Here is a 17,869-nt window from a genome sequence, read left to right on the forward strand (position 1 = left end):
TATTGTTTGTATTGTTACACACGTGATTATATAACATGTACACTCCAAAAATAAATAAACAATAATTTGAGGAAGTAGAGTGAACTAATGAGCTGGGAGATCCAGAAAGATGGCCATGTGTGAGTCTTGAAGGAAATGAAAGATTCTAAGAAGTAGGGCCTGGGAGCCCAGCATGTGGGATACATGTGGATTGCACAGGCAGTAAAATGCTGTTACAGTTTGACCATAATCTGGTATTTAAACTTTAAAAAGATAATTAAATGATTACTTATAGATAATGTTATGATCTGTGGTTTAGGGAACTCCTTGAAATTCTGCCTGCCAATGAGCTTTGGACTTCCTGGCCCCTGGGAATCTTGCTGAGCTCGAGCTGCTTTGGAACAAGAGTCCCATCCAAGGATTAAGAGTGGTCCATGAATTTGAATAATTCAGTTCAATTCATCAGCATTTATTATGCCAGACACTGGGAAGATAAGCCCAGAACCAAATGGTTCCTGTCTTTGAGGAGCTTCCACTGGGCTCAGGGGAAACAGAAATGTACATCCCATAATGTCTGGAGATTGGGACTAACTCTGTGATTTTATTGGGGGACCTACCAATGATGGTCAGCACTTTTTTAGTAACTGAGAGTCTTAGAGAGTTGCCTCTATTTTTCCCATGACTATGCTTTGCCCATTTCCTGATCTTTCTCAATATTCTCCCATCAAAAGGGACTTTCTGGTCTAGTCATTCAACAAGCATTTATTAAGTTCTTTATCTCTACAAAACATTCTGTTCAGCATAGGGGATAAAAGATGAAAAATTCCCATTCCCTTTTGGTGACACAAGTCGCGAAGAAGTGATTAAATACCAAGTATAATACAGAGCAATTTTAAGAGAGGACACTGAGAGCTAGTGAGAGCAGCAAAGGCCTCTGAGGAGGTAGCGCCTGAGCTGGGCTTTGAAGGGATCTAGGGAGACTAAGGTGGAGGGGAGGAGTGAAGTGCAGTGCACAGGAGTGATGTGATCTGGGGAGGGGGCTAGGGGTGCCAATATCTCTATGAGCACCGTTTAATGGAATATCAGTCTGGATAGGGATTAAACACACAGCCTCCATTTATTTACAGCTGTTGGGTGAGCTAGGTGGTGCAGTGCATAAAGTACCAGGCCTGGAGTCAGGAAGACCTGACTTCAAATGTGGCCTCAGGCACTTACTAGCTGTTGTCCCTAAGCAAGACACTTGACCTTGTTTGCCTCAATTTTTCATCTGTCTGATAAACTGGAGAGAGAAATGGCTAACAGCTCCACTACCTTTGCCAAGAAAACCCCAAATGGGGTCACAAAGAGTCAGGCAGGACTAAAACAACGCAACATCAAAAATCCCATAAGCATGTATTACTGATGGGGGTGGGGCAGAAATTGGGAACTTTGGATGTCCTGTTTCTAGCCCAGCCAAGAACCATGGAACATGTTGTTATTGGGATTGTAAAGCACGTGAGCTGAAAACGACATTAGACTTCATCTGCCTCAGAGGTTCTTAACCAGGGGTACATGTATTTTTCTTTTAACATTTTATCACTTATATTTCAATATAATGGGTTTTAATCTTTGGCATTTTATCTTATTCATTTAATAACCTTATTACGAGGATAGGTACAGTCTTCCAAAGGATCCATGACACAGAAATGATTAAGCACCCCTAGTCTAGCCTATCTGCCTCATTTCACACACTGGGAAGCTGAGGCCAACACAGAATAGTCAGATGATTTGCTGGTCACTCAGACACCATAGAACCAGGTTGAAATACCCCCACTCTTTGGACTCCTGGAAGCAATTGAATTGATGCCAGAAAAGATTTTAGAAAACAAATGTATCTTGATCTCCAAATGTGACTTGCCTGTGTCAGCCAGGGAGGTGTAGTGAGGAACTCCCCTTACCTGCAGAGGAAGGTAGATCAGTGAATGAAGCAGGGTAGTGGGTAGTCAGATGGAAGAAGCATTGGGTTTGATGTCAGAGGTCTTGCCGAAGCCCTGATTTGTTCATTCTGACTTGGGCAACCTGAGCAAATTACGTTCCCTCTCTATGACTCAATTTCCTCAGCTGTAAAGGGAGGTGTTTGTAGGAGCCATGGTTGGGGCTGTTTGAATAACAGTATGGGAAAACCACTGAGAATTTGAGAGGAAAGATTTGGGAAGGGAGAAGTGGGCCCAAGTCACCACTGGCCTGTCGAGTCAACTGTACAGTTGGGGTTGGTAACCTCAGCTTGGCCTGTTTCTGAGTCAGGTTTAGAACTGTCTCTGCTGAATGCTGTCCTATTGGCAAGTTGACAGATGCCTCCCCCTGTTTCATTGCCTTTAAAAATATTAGGGATGTCTTTTGTTTTTTCATTACCTTAATTTCCAGATAAATCCTCTGCTACCCAGAGAACCATCTCTTGTGACAAAGAATAGAAAAGAAAGAGGGATAACAAAGTTTAGTTAAACTATTGAATATACCAGACAAGTCTGACAGTCAGTATATGGGACATTCCCCACCTGAACTCACCCACCTCTGCAAAGCGTTCTGTTTAACGGTTTGTTTTTTTTTTCTATTTCTATTGTCTAGCCATTCTATGTATTGTTTTCCTGGTTTTGTTTATTCACACTGTACCAACAATTGTGTCTTCCCATCCTTTTATGAATTTGTCATATTCATTGTTTCTTCTTTCTTTTTCTTTTTTGACCGGACTTGTGGTTTCATGGATGTAGAGTAGAGTTTGCAAACTGGCTCAGCCCATGAGCTAAGAATGATTTTGACATTTTAAAATAAAGTTTTTATTATATTTTAAAATATAAAGGAAAAATATTTTTAACAGCCAGACAAAAATAGGTGGCATCATGCTGACCCCTGATATAGAGCATTACCAACCTGGCAAATCCCTCTACCAACGCAAATAGATGCCTGTTTTGCAATGGATAAGGAGATGCATGTGGGCAGTGGGAGCTTGTGACCTTCCCAGGGCCACCTAGCCATCATGTGTCAGAGGTGGCATTTGAGCCTAGATCCTTCCTGACGCCAAGGCAGGCCTGCCATCTTCAGCCTCACTCTGCCTCATCATTTCCTGTGGTATAATAATATTCCATTGCATTTATGAATCCTTCCCTTCCTTGCTTCGTGCAAGTGATTCAGGGTCTTTCCCCAGCAGTAGGTGAGGCCCCTTCTCAGCTCCTGAAATTCTGGGACTATCAGTCTTTGATGTGTTCATATTTCTCCCAAATGCAGTTTTTATTGGTTCAGAAACAGACTACTCCAGGAGATGGTGTGGAATCCAGCAGGGGTCAAGCTGGCCTTTAGCTATCCACATCAAATTTTTAATCCCAACTTGGCTCCCTGCCTACCAGACATTGAGGCTGTCAGTTATTGGGAAATTTTTTGTAAACCTCAAAAAGACACAGAAAATTGAGTTGTTGTTACAAGGGTAAGGAATACAGACTCATTTTATGTAGCTTAAGGAAAGTCATGAGAGCATAGATTGTAAGCTTCAAGGGACTTGAGAAGTCATAGAATCCAACCTCCCTATTTTACAAATGAAGAAATTGAGACCCCCCAAAGGATTAAGGGACTTGCTCAAGGTCATACCTGTAAGCAGCTTAGAGGGTTGAGATTTTGGCTAAAGTCCTCTTGACTCCAAGTCCTGTGATCTTTATTGTACACCATACCACCTTGAAAAGCATAATGAAGCAAGAGGGCAGATTTTTTGGGGGGTTGGGTGAAGGGAATGTATTAGCTGTAATAGCTAACACTTAAATAGTGCTTTAAGATTTGCAAAATATGTTACAAATAATTATCTTGTTTGCTTCTCATACCAATTTTGGGAGGTAAGTGCAATAATTATATCTTATTTTACAGATGAAGTAAGTGATTTGCTCAGCATCACACAATTTAGAAGGATCTGGGGTCAGATTTGAACTCATATCTTCCTCACTCCTGGTCTGGCACTCTATCCGCTGGACCACCAAACTGCTTCTATCATGATTTGTATAGCTATTTAAAGTTTGCCTTCCCTCACTTAAATCCAATTCCAATTAAATCCAATGCCAAGTCATGGCATCATCTTCCTGATGTCATGGTCCTCTTTGAGAACAGAAGACAAACCATACTACCACAGAGTGCTTTATAGATATTTCATATAATCCTCACAACATCCCTGTGAGGTGGGTGTTATTATCATACCCATTTTACAGCTATAGTACCTGAGGCTGAGAGATTAAGTGACATGCACATGGACAAATAGCTAGTAAGTGACTTAAGTAGGAATTGAATTTAAGTCTTCTGGACTCTGAGTCTCCTGCTTTATGCACTGCCAGTCAATTTATTTCTGCTGTATAGAAATGATTCTTGGATTCCCTGCATCAAGGTCCCCATCCATTGGTACAGATGATCAAGATTTGGCTGTAGGTACTTTCTATTTATAAGGGATGAGGAGACAGCTGGAGAGCCTTGGGGAATTGGAGTTACTTAATATAGATACTGCTCATAGATTTCCTAGGCTTTAGAGTAGAAAGGGATCCTTGAGATGATCTAGTTCAATTCCCTTATTTTACAGATGAAGAAACTGAGGCATAGAGAGGTCAGCTGAGTTGCCTGAGGCCTTAGGGTACTTAACCTGAATTGATCATGGAAGAATACCAGGGCCTGCCCAATGAACTTAGAAGGGATTTGTTTTATTTTATTTTGTGTTAATTTTTGTACCTTCAGGTCTGTTTGGAAGCAACAATATGCTTTAGGATCTCCTCGGTTTTATCTTAATAAATAAATATATCACCCTCCCTCCCTAAAAGTGAATGGCAATATTTTGCATTCTTATGGGCACATTCCTGCCTCTCTAAGCTCAGAGCACTCAACGGTAAATTATTTGACTCTAACAGTACTCCTGTGTTGGAGGTATATATATATTTCCATTCGGGGGAAAGACAAGGTAAATGGAAAGCAGGAAATATGTCACTGCTTCTCTACCTGGGTGGGTGGGCTTCATAGATGGGTGGGGTTTTCACTGATGTAGGGCAGGCTTGAGAGCTTCTGACAGTTTCCTCATAGACTTTTATTTACATAAGTTGATGAAAAATTTGTCCTGCTACTCTTACCTCCCTCAGATACTATCCTCTTTCTCCTTACCTCCATCGCTGCTCTTCTGCCCGGCTACATAGTTCCTTATCCTGAGCTCATCTGTGAAAAATGAAGCCAGCCACCTGGGTTTAAAATAAAATCAAATTAAGCCCCTCTTTGACCATATTACATAATTCAGCAGAGAGGACACGGAGGCAGGAGCGGGGAGGGGAGCTGGGATCTGAGCTGGGTTTTGAGCTGGGATCTCTCATCTGCCCTTCCATTAATTTTAAAGCCTGTTTACAAAATTAGAAGCGGCGCTTTAACAGGCAGAGTTGGACTGTGACTGGCATGTGCGGTATCCCTTTGGCCAGGCAGCCTCATTTAACCTTTGTGTGTTACTGAGCTTGGTGGCCTTTTGGATATGGCTCCTCCATGGAAAAAGTCCTAAATATAGTTCCTGTTTGTGGTTGAATAATAACTTCAAAGTGTGGACAATAGAGTTTCCAGCTCCCTCCAGGCACTGAGCTGGACAGGCAGCACATCCCCTAGAAAGGAACATCACACTTGCATAGTCTAAATTGCTGTCTTTACTGTAGGTGTTGGTTTAGGGATGTGTTACAGTAGAGTATGTCTCCACCCTCCTCCCCCTGCTAGGGCTTTGTGAAATGAAGCAAATAAAGAGGCAGGAGTCATCACTAAGACAGGGCAAATGCAGTGCAACAAGCATTTATTTATTCAACATTTACCATGGGCCTAGGCACCCAGGAGAGAAAGACAAGTTCATGCCCTCAAAGACTTTATGTTCAATTGGAGGGAAATAAATGCAAGTAATTTCAGAAGGAGGAGATGTGAAAAGGTGTGAGACTCAGGAAAGTTCTTCTGGAGAAACTGGTCCCTGAACTGAATCTCAGAGGGAACTAGAGATTCCAAGAGGCTGAGGAGAGGAGGGTGAGAATTTCAGGCTGGGGGAGCAGTCAGTTCAAAGACAGGGAGACAAAAAAATGAGAATGTCTTGTATGAGTAACAACAAGTGATCCCCTTTGGCTGAAACATAGGAGTAAGGGACAGACAGTAATAAATATAAATAAATAATAAATAAATAAATAATGAATAGGGCAAATAATGTGGAATCAATCTAGAAAGGTAAGTTGGAGCCATTTAGTAAAAATTTATTGAGAAACATTATTACTGTGTGACAGGCACCATACTAAGTGCTGGGAATGTAAACAACGGCAAAAGATGGGTACTGTCCTTGGTCTAAAGAGAGAATAGAATAAATGGGGGGCAGGATAGGATGGGGGGCAGGATAGGATGGAGGGAAATACAGTTAGTCTTTTACAACATGACTGTTGTGGAATTATTTTTTTTAATTTAATTTTATTATTATTATTTTTTAATGTTTTACAATCACTGCCATAAAATTAAGATTTTATCCCCCCCAAACCTACCCCCCACTACCCCCCTCCCTCCCCACGACTGCATACAATTCTATATAGGTTCTACATATACTTTCCTATTGAATACATTTTCACTATAGTCATGCTATGTAGTCGAACTAAAATAGATGGAAGAAATCATATAACAAATCAAAACATGATACACAAAAACACACACACACACAGACATGATCTGCTACGTTCTGTGAATGACTTCCATATTTCTTTCTCTGAGTGTGAAAGGTGTTTTGCCTTAGAAAACCACCATTGGGATTTTTTTTTTAATAAGTTCTTGCATTATTACGAAGTTCCAAGTCTACCAGAAAAAACTCTCGCACACTGTGGTCGTTGCTGTGCACAAAGTTCTCCTGTCTGCTCCTTTAGCTCAGCATCAGATCATATAAGTCCTTCCAGTCCTCTCTGAAGTCTTCTTGTTCATCATTTCTTATAGCACAATAGTACTCTATTACATTCATATACCATAATTAATCAGCCATTCCCCAATTGATGGGCATCCCCTTGACTTCCAGTTTTTGACAACTACAAAGAGTGCTGCTATAAATATTTTTGTACATGTGGGACCCTTTCCCATTTTTATGATCTCTTGGGGATACAGTCCTAGTAGCGATATTGCTGGGTCAAAGGGTATGCACATTTTTGTAGCCCTTTGGGCATAGTTCCAAATTGCTCTCCAGAGTGCTTGGATGAGCTCACAGTTCCACCAACAATGAATTAGTGTTTCAACTCTCCCACATCCTCTCCAGAATTTATCATTTTCTTGTTCTGTCATGTTTGCCAGTCTTATAGGTGTGATGTGGTACCTCAGAGTTGTTTTGATTTGCATCTCTCTAATCAAAAGTGATTTAGAGCATTTTTTCACATGATTATAGATATCTTTAATTTCTTCCTCTGAAAATTGCCTGTTCATATCCTTTGACCATTTATCAATTGGGGAATGACTTGTATGGTTTTACATTTGAGTCACTTCTCTATATATTCTAGAAATGAGGCCTTTATCCCCCAGCTTAGCCATAAAAATTCTTTCCCAATTTACTACATCCCTCCGAATTTTGGTTGCATTGGGTTTGGTTGTGCAAAAACTTCTCAGTTTAATGTAATCAAAATTATCCATCTTGCATTTCATAATGCTTTCTATCTCTTCTTTAGTAAAAAATTCTTCCCTTCTCCATAAATCTGATAAATACACTATTTCTTGCTTCTCCAGTTTATTCATGGTATCAATCTTTATACCTAAGTCATGTACCCATTTGGACTTTATTCTTGTGTACGGTGTCAGGCATGGGTCTATGCCTAATTTCTGCCACACTGTTATCCAGTTTTCCCAGCAATTTTTGTCAAACAGTGAGTTCTTATCCTAGAAGCTGGGGTGTTGTGGAATTATTTTGCATGACTACAGATGTATAACCTATATCGAGTTGCTTGCCTTGTCAATGAGGGTGGGGAGATAAGGGAGGAAGGGAGAGAAGTTGGAACTCAGAGTTTTGAAAATGAATGTTAAATTTTTACATGCAACTGGGAAATAAGACATACAGGCAATGAGGTATAGAAATCTATTTTGCCCTACAAGGAAATAGAGGGGAAGGGGATAAGAGAGGGGGGTGATAGAAGGGAGGGCAGGTTGGGGGAAGGGGTAATCAGAATGCAAACTGGCTTGGTGGAGGGAGGGGAGAGATGAAGAGAAAATTTCTAACTCAAAATCTTGTGGAAATGAATGTTGAAAACTAAAAATAAATTAATGAAATAGAAAAAAAGATAGACCGTCTTCCAGGAGCTCATAGTCTAACTGGGGAGACATATGAGGAATAATCAACAAAGGGAAAGCACTAAAATTAAGGGGGATTGGGAAAGGCTTCCTGTAGAAGGTGAGATTCTAGCTGAGGCTTGATGGAAGCCAGGAGGCAGAGAGGAGGAAGGAGAACCTTCCAGGCATGGGGAACTGCCAGAGAAAATGCATGGTGTCAGGAGATGTCTGGCTTAAAGATCATCAGCAAGCAGGCCAGTGGCACTGGACTGAAGACTTTTTAGTGTATGTATGTAAGGAGCGAGAAGACTGGAAGGGTAGAGGAAGGGTACAGGGGCATGGATGGAAAAGCCAAATGTCCTGAGTTTGGAAACACTGGTTTTTCTCCTTCTCAGGTATTAATTAGAGAACTAGGGGTATGTTGTTGTTCAGTCATTTCAGTCATGTCCAACTCTTTGTGACCCCATTTGGGGTCTTCTTGGCAAAGATACCAGAGTGGCTTGCCATTTCCTTTTCCAGCTTATTTTACAAATGAGGAACTAAGGCAAACAAGTGATTTGCTTAGGGTCACACAGCTGGTAAGTACCTGAGGTCAGATTTGAGCTCAGATCTTCCTGACTCCAGGTCTGGCACTCTGTTCACTGTGCCATCTAGCTACCCAAATAGAGGTATAGGTAGATAACTTTTTTAAAAAAAATTATGATTGACCTTGGAGAATGTGTTTTTTACATAAGTTGACTGATAACTAGGAGTCATTAGGTACGTCACCTGCCATCTTGTCTCATCCTTCCCTAACCAAGAATAAGCTATACCCTATACCCAACAAATGGTAATTTATCCTCTGTTTGAAGACTTCTACTGAAGTCTTAAAATGTGTCTGGGTTCACTTCTTGCTAGGTAATAAAGCCCCTATAGGAAGAGCAGCTGTCTGGTTTGTGCCCTCTTGTTTCCCAACTCAGCATCTGTGGGCTGGGAGCAGAGCGCATCCTCTGACTGATGACTTTTCTCTCATCTTCCCTGGAGTCTACGTGTCTGGTTAAGGATTGAGGTTTCGAAGGATGTTCATTCAGAGTAACCAGAGGGAGTTGACTTGTCAGAGCAAGGACAGCAGAAGAACAGACTGTAATGGTCTTGCTGTGGATAAGCCACAAACCGGATAAATGAGAACAGAATCGGCAAAACTCTGACAAACCTTCTGGAGACCAGCAGTATATGATCAGGATAGACAAATGAATCCAGAACCTCTGAATGTGTGTGGAGTCTTTCTTTCTGTAATTTAAGGATTAATTTCAAATGCACATGGTACCGTCTTAATTTCCAAGTCAGGCACCAGGCACTCTTGTCTCCTGCTGTCCAGGGGCTGTCATTGGACTGTGATGTCATATCAGGTGCTATAACAACATGGATTTAAAAAAAAAAAACTTACCAGAAAGTTTTGTATGGTTCTCCTGTGCTTAAAATCCTAAGAAAAGTTTTCATGCATACTAGTAGTAACTCTCATTTCTATAAATCCAGACTCAGACACTAGCAGTGTGACTATGGGCAAGTCATTAGCCTCCTTCTGCCTCAGTTTCTTCATCTGTAAAATGGAGATAATAATAGCACCTGCTGCCTAGGGCTGTTGTGAGAATTGATATAATATTTGTTAAGTGCTTTGCAAACCTTAAAGCACTATTTCAGTGTTAGACAGTGTTATTATTGCTCATATCCAATGGTTTACAAAAGTGCTTTCCCCACAACAACCATGTGATATAGGTTAGGGTTCCCATTTTGTAGGTAAATAAATTAGTGCTCAGTCACTTTGAGATGTGCTACATACTACACATCTTTTAGGTTGAGGTGGCATCATGGTACATTAAACAGAGCACTGGCTCTAGAGTTAGAGCATTGGGGGGTCAGAAGACCCAGGCTCATATTCCCCCTCTGAAGCTTATTATTTGTGTGACCTTCATCTTGTCACTTGAACCTCCCAGGACCTTAGTTTTCTCTGCTGTAAAATGATCAAGTGATTAAGGTAGTGGACTAGAAATCCATTGATGTTTCACTGTATAGGCTTCAATCCTACTAATTATGTGGTACATTAAAAAAATACCTCCATACTCCCAACTATGTATGTGTGTTTATACATATATATGTGTATACACACACATATACATATATACATATACATACATCAGCCATCAATGCCTTTTTCAATTGAGATTTTAAAAGTCATAGGAAGTTGGAAGCTTTTTTTCTTTGACAGTGTGCCACAGTGAAGAGATGACCCATGAGGTGTGTTGCCCTATTAGATGAATACTGCTTTTTTAGCTGAAATGTCAGTCAGTTCTTGTTACCTTCTCTCCCTTCCTCTCCCCTCTAGGGCACATTTCACTGCATAGTACTGTTTCTAGTAGATGGACACGCAAGGAATATCTTTTTTTTAATGGATTTAAAAGGGTATGGGGCAAGTGAAAGTCTTAGAATTTGCTTTGATAACTGTGATACTCCCAAAGATTTAGTATTGAAGGTTTTTCCATCATTGACATAGTCTTTCTCATGCCTGTGCTGATAAAAATATTGAACTCTCTTGAAGGGGTCTTCAGAAATCATGCTGTTCAATCCTTCTGTTTTACTGCTGTGTAGGAGGGAGGCCTAGGGGTGTGAAGTAACTCATTCCATACCACATAGCTGCTGGTAAGTGGCATTGAAAGTTCTCACTGAAACTAGCACCTGGGTCTCCTGACCCTTCCTGGTCCAGTGTTCTTTCCACTACACCTTACCTCACTCCCTTGGTGTTATTAGAAGACCCGAGAGAACCTGAGACCACACTGCATGCAGCACAATCCTTGGGAAGGTCCAGTCTTCCCCAATACGTGTTTACGTGTTATTGGGCAAATTTAAGGTCTTCAGTAAAGCTACTGTATTTTTGCTATTTACATCGCCATTTAATTAAATACCTTTGTTATAAACTAAGTGTTTCCTATGACTGACTAGTAAAAGTGAAAAACACGTTAGTGGGGACTTGTGAGCTATGGTTTAGAGAGGATTCTGACCCATAAAATACATAGAAATTGAAGTACCTAGTTGTGGAGTCCCAGGAGAATCTGAGGAGAAGTACTAGAATTGAGTAAAATGCTAAAAATGTCTCAGATTCCTTGTGTGATGGAGATGGCTAGGTATGTGAGCCAAGGGCCTCAAGATCTGAAGTTCCTTAGTCTTACTTCTTGTGATTGTGTGCTTAATTTTACAGCCACAGATTATCACTTGAATAATTTACAAAGCTTCCCCATTTAAGTATTTCAGTGGAAGTTGTATGTCTGAGGACCCAGAGAGAGTGAGTTCAAGGTTTAGGGGCTGGGAATAGCTCCATCCCCACTAATCTGTGTTGTCCTGAACAAATCATTTCCCAATACCATGTCTCAATTTCCTCATCTGTATTTTGAGGAGAAAGTGGCAGCTAGGTGGCCAGGTCTGGAGTCAGGTAGACCTGAGTTCAAATTTGGCTTCAGACACCTACTAGCTGTGTGACCTTGGGTAAGTCATTTAACCCTGTTGGCCTCAGTTTCCTCATCTGTAAAATAAGCTGGAGAAGGAAATGACAAATCACTCCAGTATCTTTTCCAAGAAAACCCCAAATGGGGTCATGAAGAGTTGGACATGATTGAAACAACTGAACAGCAGCAGTAAGGAACATCTACGGGGAGAGAGTAAGCGTCCATTTTTTTAGCCCCATAGAATCTAGAGCACTTTGAAGGAGAAAGGATTGTGGAACACAGGGATGCATCCATGTACACTCAGAGAGGGTAGCAACTGTCTTCTTGCATCTTTACTCCCTTTTGACAGTGGTCAAATGAAAGAGAGGAGGCCTGTAAATTGAAAGAAACCTTGAGGGGTCTCTTAGTGCTGAAGCAGGTTGAGATTACAAATTGCCTGCCTCCCAGGTTCACCTGTGAAGGGCTGGCAGCGGAGGAGACTGAAGGTGAACGTGACGAGGTGGGGCCTAGTGGTACACTGGTTGAAGACTGTACAGGCAGCTAGCAACTCCTTTCTGAGCCACACTCCCAAGAATCCATTAAAATTCCTCCTTGAATTGACTAGACTGGGAATAAAAACAAGCAGCTGGCTGGCCGGTCAGAGACACAGAGCTATGAATCTAATGGCAATTAATGCAGGAAGCCTTGAGCCTGGGAATATATATATGTATATATCTTAAACTGTGCCCTGTAGTTATCCTTTGTTTCTGTGGTTGATTTGTAATAAGCATAATTTTTGTCTGTTAGCCCCACTGCCAGAACTGCTTAGATTTATTTTTATTGTTACTATCCTGCATCGCATGTTAACTTTATTCATACTTCCTGTGCCCTGGGGCTTATCTCTGAACGTGGTTTTGTTCTAGTCAGTATTCCTCTTGAGATGCCCCCTTCTCCCTTCCCCCTCCCCCCCAGAATTTAAGGCAGATGAGATCTCCCACCAACATCACTTTTGTAATCGCTGACAGAGGTCACTGTCACAATGACCCAGCACACAAGTATTATGACCATGAAATCTTGGAGAGATTTGGAGAAGTCATCTTCCAGGATGACCTACAGAGGTTTGCCTCCTGCTGCCTTCTGGCAGACCGCAATTTAAATTGTCCCAGAGAGAGGAGAATGTGGCCTGAGTTTCAAGACCTCCAGGGGAATTCTTGCATCCTGCATCAGTCATCTGATTCATTGTTTATCAGCCATGTCCCCGTAAGTAAATTCTTTGTTAAATCTTGTTGAAATTTTTCATGTTGCCATTTTTTTTTTTTTTACCCTCTGAGGTACGACAGAAAAAAATGCCACTGAATTTGGGATCAAAAGACTTGGATTCGAATTCTCAGTTCTGCTACTTGATTCCTGTATGATCTTAACCTGTTTAACCTTTCTGGGACTCATTTTCCTCATTGGTAGAATGAGAGTGTTGGAATAGACAATCACCTCTAAGGTCCCTTCCATCTCTAAATCTGTGCTCTAATGTTCTTCACAGTAGATGGACAATAGTCTTTTGTTTGAGAAGATAGGATTGCAGGGCTTTTTGTTTTGTGATTTTGTACCTTCTACACTCAGTTTAGGTGCTAGTACGTTGTAGGCATTTCATAAGTGTTGGATGGAATTCAGGTTAAAAGATTTCCTCTTTAGATGTGGGTTGAACTAGGTGACTTCTAAGGGCTCTTTCAACTTGGAGATCCTATGATTAAATCTTATCTCAGGTGTCTTATCTTCTCTAACCTGAATAACTCCAGTTTAGAGACAGTTTAAATGCTCTGCTAAGAACTGGGAACTTTCACTGGACTCTTTCAATGAATACTGCAGCCTATAAAGGGATCTCCTACTTTTTCTAGGGCTGATATCTAGAATAGACCTCAGAGAGTCTCCTAGGAATAAAGCCATTTAAAATCACCCTCCCCACCACCACACACCCTTTCATTTCGTGGTCTTTTTAATTGTACGGGCCCTGCCAGTATTGATGACCACCCCTGCAACCCGTTAAAGCTGATATAACAATACTTCCTTCAGAGAAATGCTGGCACTCGATTTCTCCCTGCTATATACCCTACTAATCTCTTATGTTCTTCCCTCAATTCTTTTAAAAAAATATTTAAAAAAAATTTTTTTTAGTTAACAAAAATACCCCCAAAAACCTGTACCATTCCCCTTTTGGGGATAAAAAAGCAGGAAAAGCAAAACACTTGTAGCTGACATGCATAATTAAGGAAAACAAATTGCCTGCACTGGCCACATCCAAAAATATATCTCATATTGCATTTTGAGCCCATCACCTCTTTGTTAGGAGGTGGATAGAGTGGTTCATTGTAGATCTTCCAGAATTGTGGTTATTACATTGAGCGGTGGTCTAAGTCTTTTCAATTTCTTTATAATGCTGTTATTGTATAAGCCAGGGGTGGGGAAACTGCAGCCTCAAGGCTGGATATGGCCCTCTAGGTCCTCAAGTGCAGCCCTTTAACTTCATAGAACAAAAGGATTTGTTCTCTAAAACTTGGACTCAGCTAAAAGGCTGCACCTAGAAGGTCACATGTGGCCTTGAGGCTGCAGATGCTGCACTCCTGGTATAAACTGTTCCTCTGGTCTTTTTACTTCACTTTGCCTCTGTTCGTAGAAGTCTTCTCATGTTTCTCTGAAATCTTCATCCTTCTCATAGCACCCTAGTATTCCATTTCATGTACCATCATTCATTCATCTGTTCCTCAATTGATGGAGGGGATATTGCGCGTGCGCGCACACACACACACACACACACACACACACACCTTCGCCACCTGCCTCGGCTTCCAGTTCTCCGATATAACCAAAAAAAAAATTGCTCTAAATATTTTTGTACATGTTGGTCCTTTTCCTCATTCTTTGATCTCTTTGGTTTCTTTCACTTCTGGCTTCTTGCTTGGGGCTTGGTATTCCCTAGAGCTGGGCTAACTCAATCCTCAGGATACTTTGCTGCAGTTGCTCAGCAGCTGATGCTCGGGAGAATTGAGATTCCCTGGCGAGCATTCTGGTTGTGTTTGCTAACTTGGCAACCAGCAAGAGTTGTCAGTGCCAGAGCCTGGGAGCCTGGGTGTGTGATGTGCTCCCAGCCCCACCTGCATCCAGTTTTTAAGAATGGCACATCAGTGTATCACAGCCCTTGTTCCTCCATAAATGGCTCATTTAGTTTCCTTTTCAGATTGGGTTAGAAATTAATCAGAGCAAAATACCAAATGAGAGATGATTTTGAAATATGATAGTGCCACTGGGACCAGCCCTATATGTTGGGGTGTGAGAGATGCCAAAAGCCTTTGATCACTCAGAACATCTCCTCATCTGACCTGCTGTAGCATCTGCTACACATTGAAGGCACAGCCTTGACCTTGTCCTTAGAAAGATTGTTGAATGGATGTGTTATCTGGGACCATAGATTTAGAGTTGGATAGTAGTACCTCCGAGGCCACCTAGTGCAAACCATTAATTCTACAGGGGAGGAAACAGTCTCAGAGATGAGAAGTGACTTACCCAAGATTACACAGGTAAGCAAATGACAGAAACAGGGCTCACACTCAGATCGTCTGACTCTAAATTCAGTGTTCTTTCTGTGATGTTTGGGGTGGGGGTGGTTAGCTCCCTCATGAACACACTGATACTCATTACCACATTGTTCCACATTAGTTCTTTGGGTTACTTACCTTCTTAGTAATTTGCCATAAACTGAGTACCTGTTGCTAAAAAGAAGATGAAGAGGAAAAGACTATGCCTGGGGGAGAAGACAGTCCATAGTGGAGGTCACATGAGGGCGTCAGACCCCTGGGAGCAATAGAAGTTGCTGCAGGGACTCTGAAGCTAATTTAGTCAGTCAGTCAACATTTATTAAGCATCTCATATGTGTCAGGCACTGCGATTAGTTCTAGGTATGTAAAAAGCAAAAGACTTACTGCCCTCAGGGAGCTTATGGTCTAACGTAGGAGACAACATGCAGACAAATACATAGAAGGAATCTATGTGCAGGATAAATAGACACTATAATTAAGAAGGGTTGGGGAAGGCTTCCTGTGGAAGGTGGGATTTTAATAGGGACTTAAAGGAAGCCAGGAAGGTCTGTAGTTGGAATGGAGGAGGGAGAGTATGCCAGAAATGGGGACTAACCAGAGAGAGTGCCAAGAGCCTAGAAATAGTTTCCTGGTTTCTCCTAATACCAGTCTTAGGTGGTAATTACCTACCTCACAGGAATGTTTTCAGGAAGTATTTAGTAGGCAGGGGTATCATGATCATACTAATTGACTCATTTATAATATAGCATTGTAAGATTTGCAATGTACTTTACACAGAGTCTACTGTGTTCCCCACAACAACCCTACGATGTGTCACTGTACCCATTTCTCAGGTGAAGAAACTGAAGCCTCGAAAGTCAAGTGACCTGCCTGAGTACATATCAGAAGCGAATTTTGAATGGACTTCAAATCTAGTGTTGTTGTTTCCTCTTTACCCTTCTCTGTCACTTATTAAAAGACAGCCTCAATTAGTGCAAATAATGAATCCCCTGGAGCAGTCACATGTATTCTGATTTGTATTTTTTGAAGTTATAATTATGTGAAATATGGTAACTGTCTCCAGTCCAGTGGAAATATGGAATGTGAATCTGAATCTTATGACCCAGCTGTATGGTGACTGTGAAAGGTGGTAGGTAGAAGAATAGAAGAGATTGTCTTTCCAGCGTCTTCTCTCTGACTGGAATAAAAGATAGATGGTATCATCCTTTGTCAGCATGTCAGTGCCATCTTGAGTTCTCAGATATCCCCAAGAACAAACTTTTAGGGAAAACTCTTTCTGTGTGTGTGTGTATGGGGGGGGGGATATATACATTTATAAGCATCTGTTGACAAAAATTGTCTTTTGGGAATGATTTTTAAACCATTTTGTCATTGTTCCAGCTTTTCGGTTCTGTCCAATTCTCTGTGACCCTATTTTGGGATTTTCTTGGCAGAGACTCTAGAGTGGTTTGCCATTTCCTTCTCCGGCTCATTTTACAGATGAGGAAACGAAGGGAAAATAGGGTGAAGTGACTTGCCCAGCGTCACACAGTTAAGAAGTATCTGAGGCCAGATTTGAACTCAAGATGAGTCTTCCTAATTCTAAACCCATCTGCTCGGTCACCTAACTTCCCTCTTTTAAACTTCACCCCTTAAGTAGTGATAGTTTAAATATTTCATCAATGTGGTTTAGCCATCTTAGGACCACAGCCTGCAGAATCTCTTTTCCCTTTCCTTTATTTCTGTCCCGGCTAATCCCTCTGCCCTTCCTGTCCCTATTAGCTTACTTAAGTCTCTTAAAAGACACTATTTCTTGAAAATAATGTGTTTTAGTCTGTAAGTGCCAGCTTCACCTTGGGGATATGATTTGAGGCCTTTTCTACTCCGGATCAGATCCAATTGTTTCTGCTTATTTGGAGAGAAAGAACCAGAAAATGAACCTTCTAAATTGATGTTACCATGATGGGGGTAGAGGGGTAGAGTAAAAACCAAACTGCTTGGGGTCTAAGCCAGCCAAACTTCAGAGCTATTTTGTTTTGCTTTGGGTGGTAGTGATGATGGTGGTGATGAGGAAGCAGTCACAGAAGGGACATGTGTCTAGGGGTGGGGTGAGGCAGTATAAGCATCTCTATTTTACAGATCAAGAAGCTGAGGATCAGAGAGAGAAAGTGACGTGCCCATAGTTACACAGGGAGTAAGGAGAGCTTTGATTTCCATCTAGGTTTGCTGCCTCCCAATGTAGTACCCTCTACACAGTAAGTAGGCAGAAAGCCCACACGATTCAGCCGAACCCACTGCAGTTTACTGTATGCTCAGTGTATGTGGCAGGATCGATCTTTCCTATGAGGTACTTGTGACAGTGTAAATGAATCATAGGCTCTTAGGACTTGGAGTATGAAGGGACTTCAGAGGCCGTCTGGTTCAGACTCATTTCCTTTCACTCTCATTTTGCAGATGAGAAAAACTAAAATCTAGAGAGCTTATCTGACCATAGTGGGGTCAGGATTTGAACCAGGACCTCTGAGTCTAAATCTAGTGCTGAAATAAGTTGTCTGGTCATGACCCTTGATGGTGCAGGTCCAG

General features: G+C 41.4%; 1 protein-coding gene across 13 annotated transcripts in view; it reads left to right on the forward strand.

Annotated features, from left to right (window-relative positions):
* MSI2 (musashi RNA binding protein 2) overlaps nt 1–17,869 on the forward strand; it is a 530,240-nt gene that overhangs the window by 92,399 nt on the left and 419,972 nt on the right. Inside the window, exon 1 of one of the 13 annotated variants that reach the window (XM_072646786.1) lies at nt 8,177–12,980. The exons of the other annotated variants lie outside the window; for them this stretch is intronic. Within the exon in view, the coding sequence (XP_072502887.1) occupies nt 12,705–12,980 (276 nt within the window). The 5' untranslated portion in view covers nt 8,177–12,704. Of the gene's footprint in view, nt 1–8,176; nt 12,981–17,869 lie in introns of those variants that run through there. 13 annotated transcript variants of the gene reach the window in all.

This window comes from Notamacropus eugenii, chromosome 2, assembly GCF_028372415.1.
Source record: "Notamacropus eugenii isolate mMacEug1 chromosome 2, mMacEug1.pri_v2, whole genome shotgun sequence".
Lineage (NCBI taxonomy): Eukaryota > Metazoa > Chordata > Mammalia > Diprotodontia > Macropodidae > Notamacropus > Notamacropus eugenii.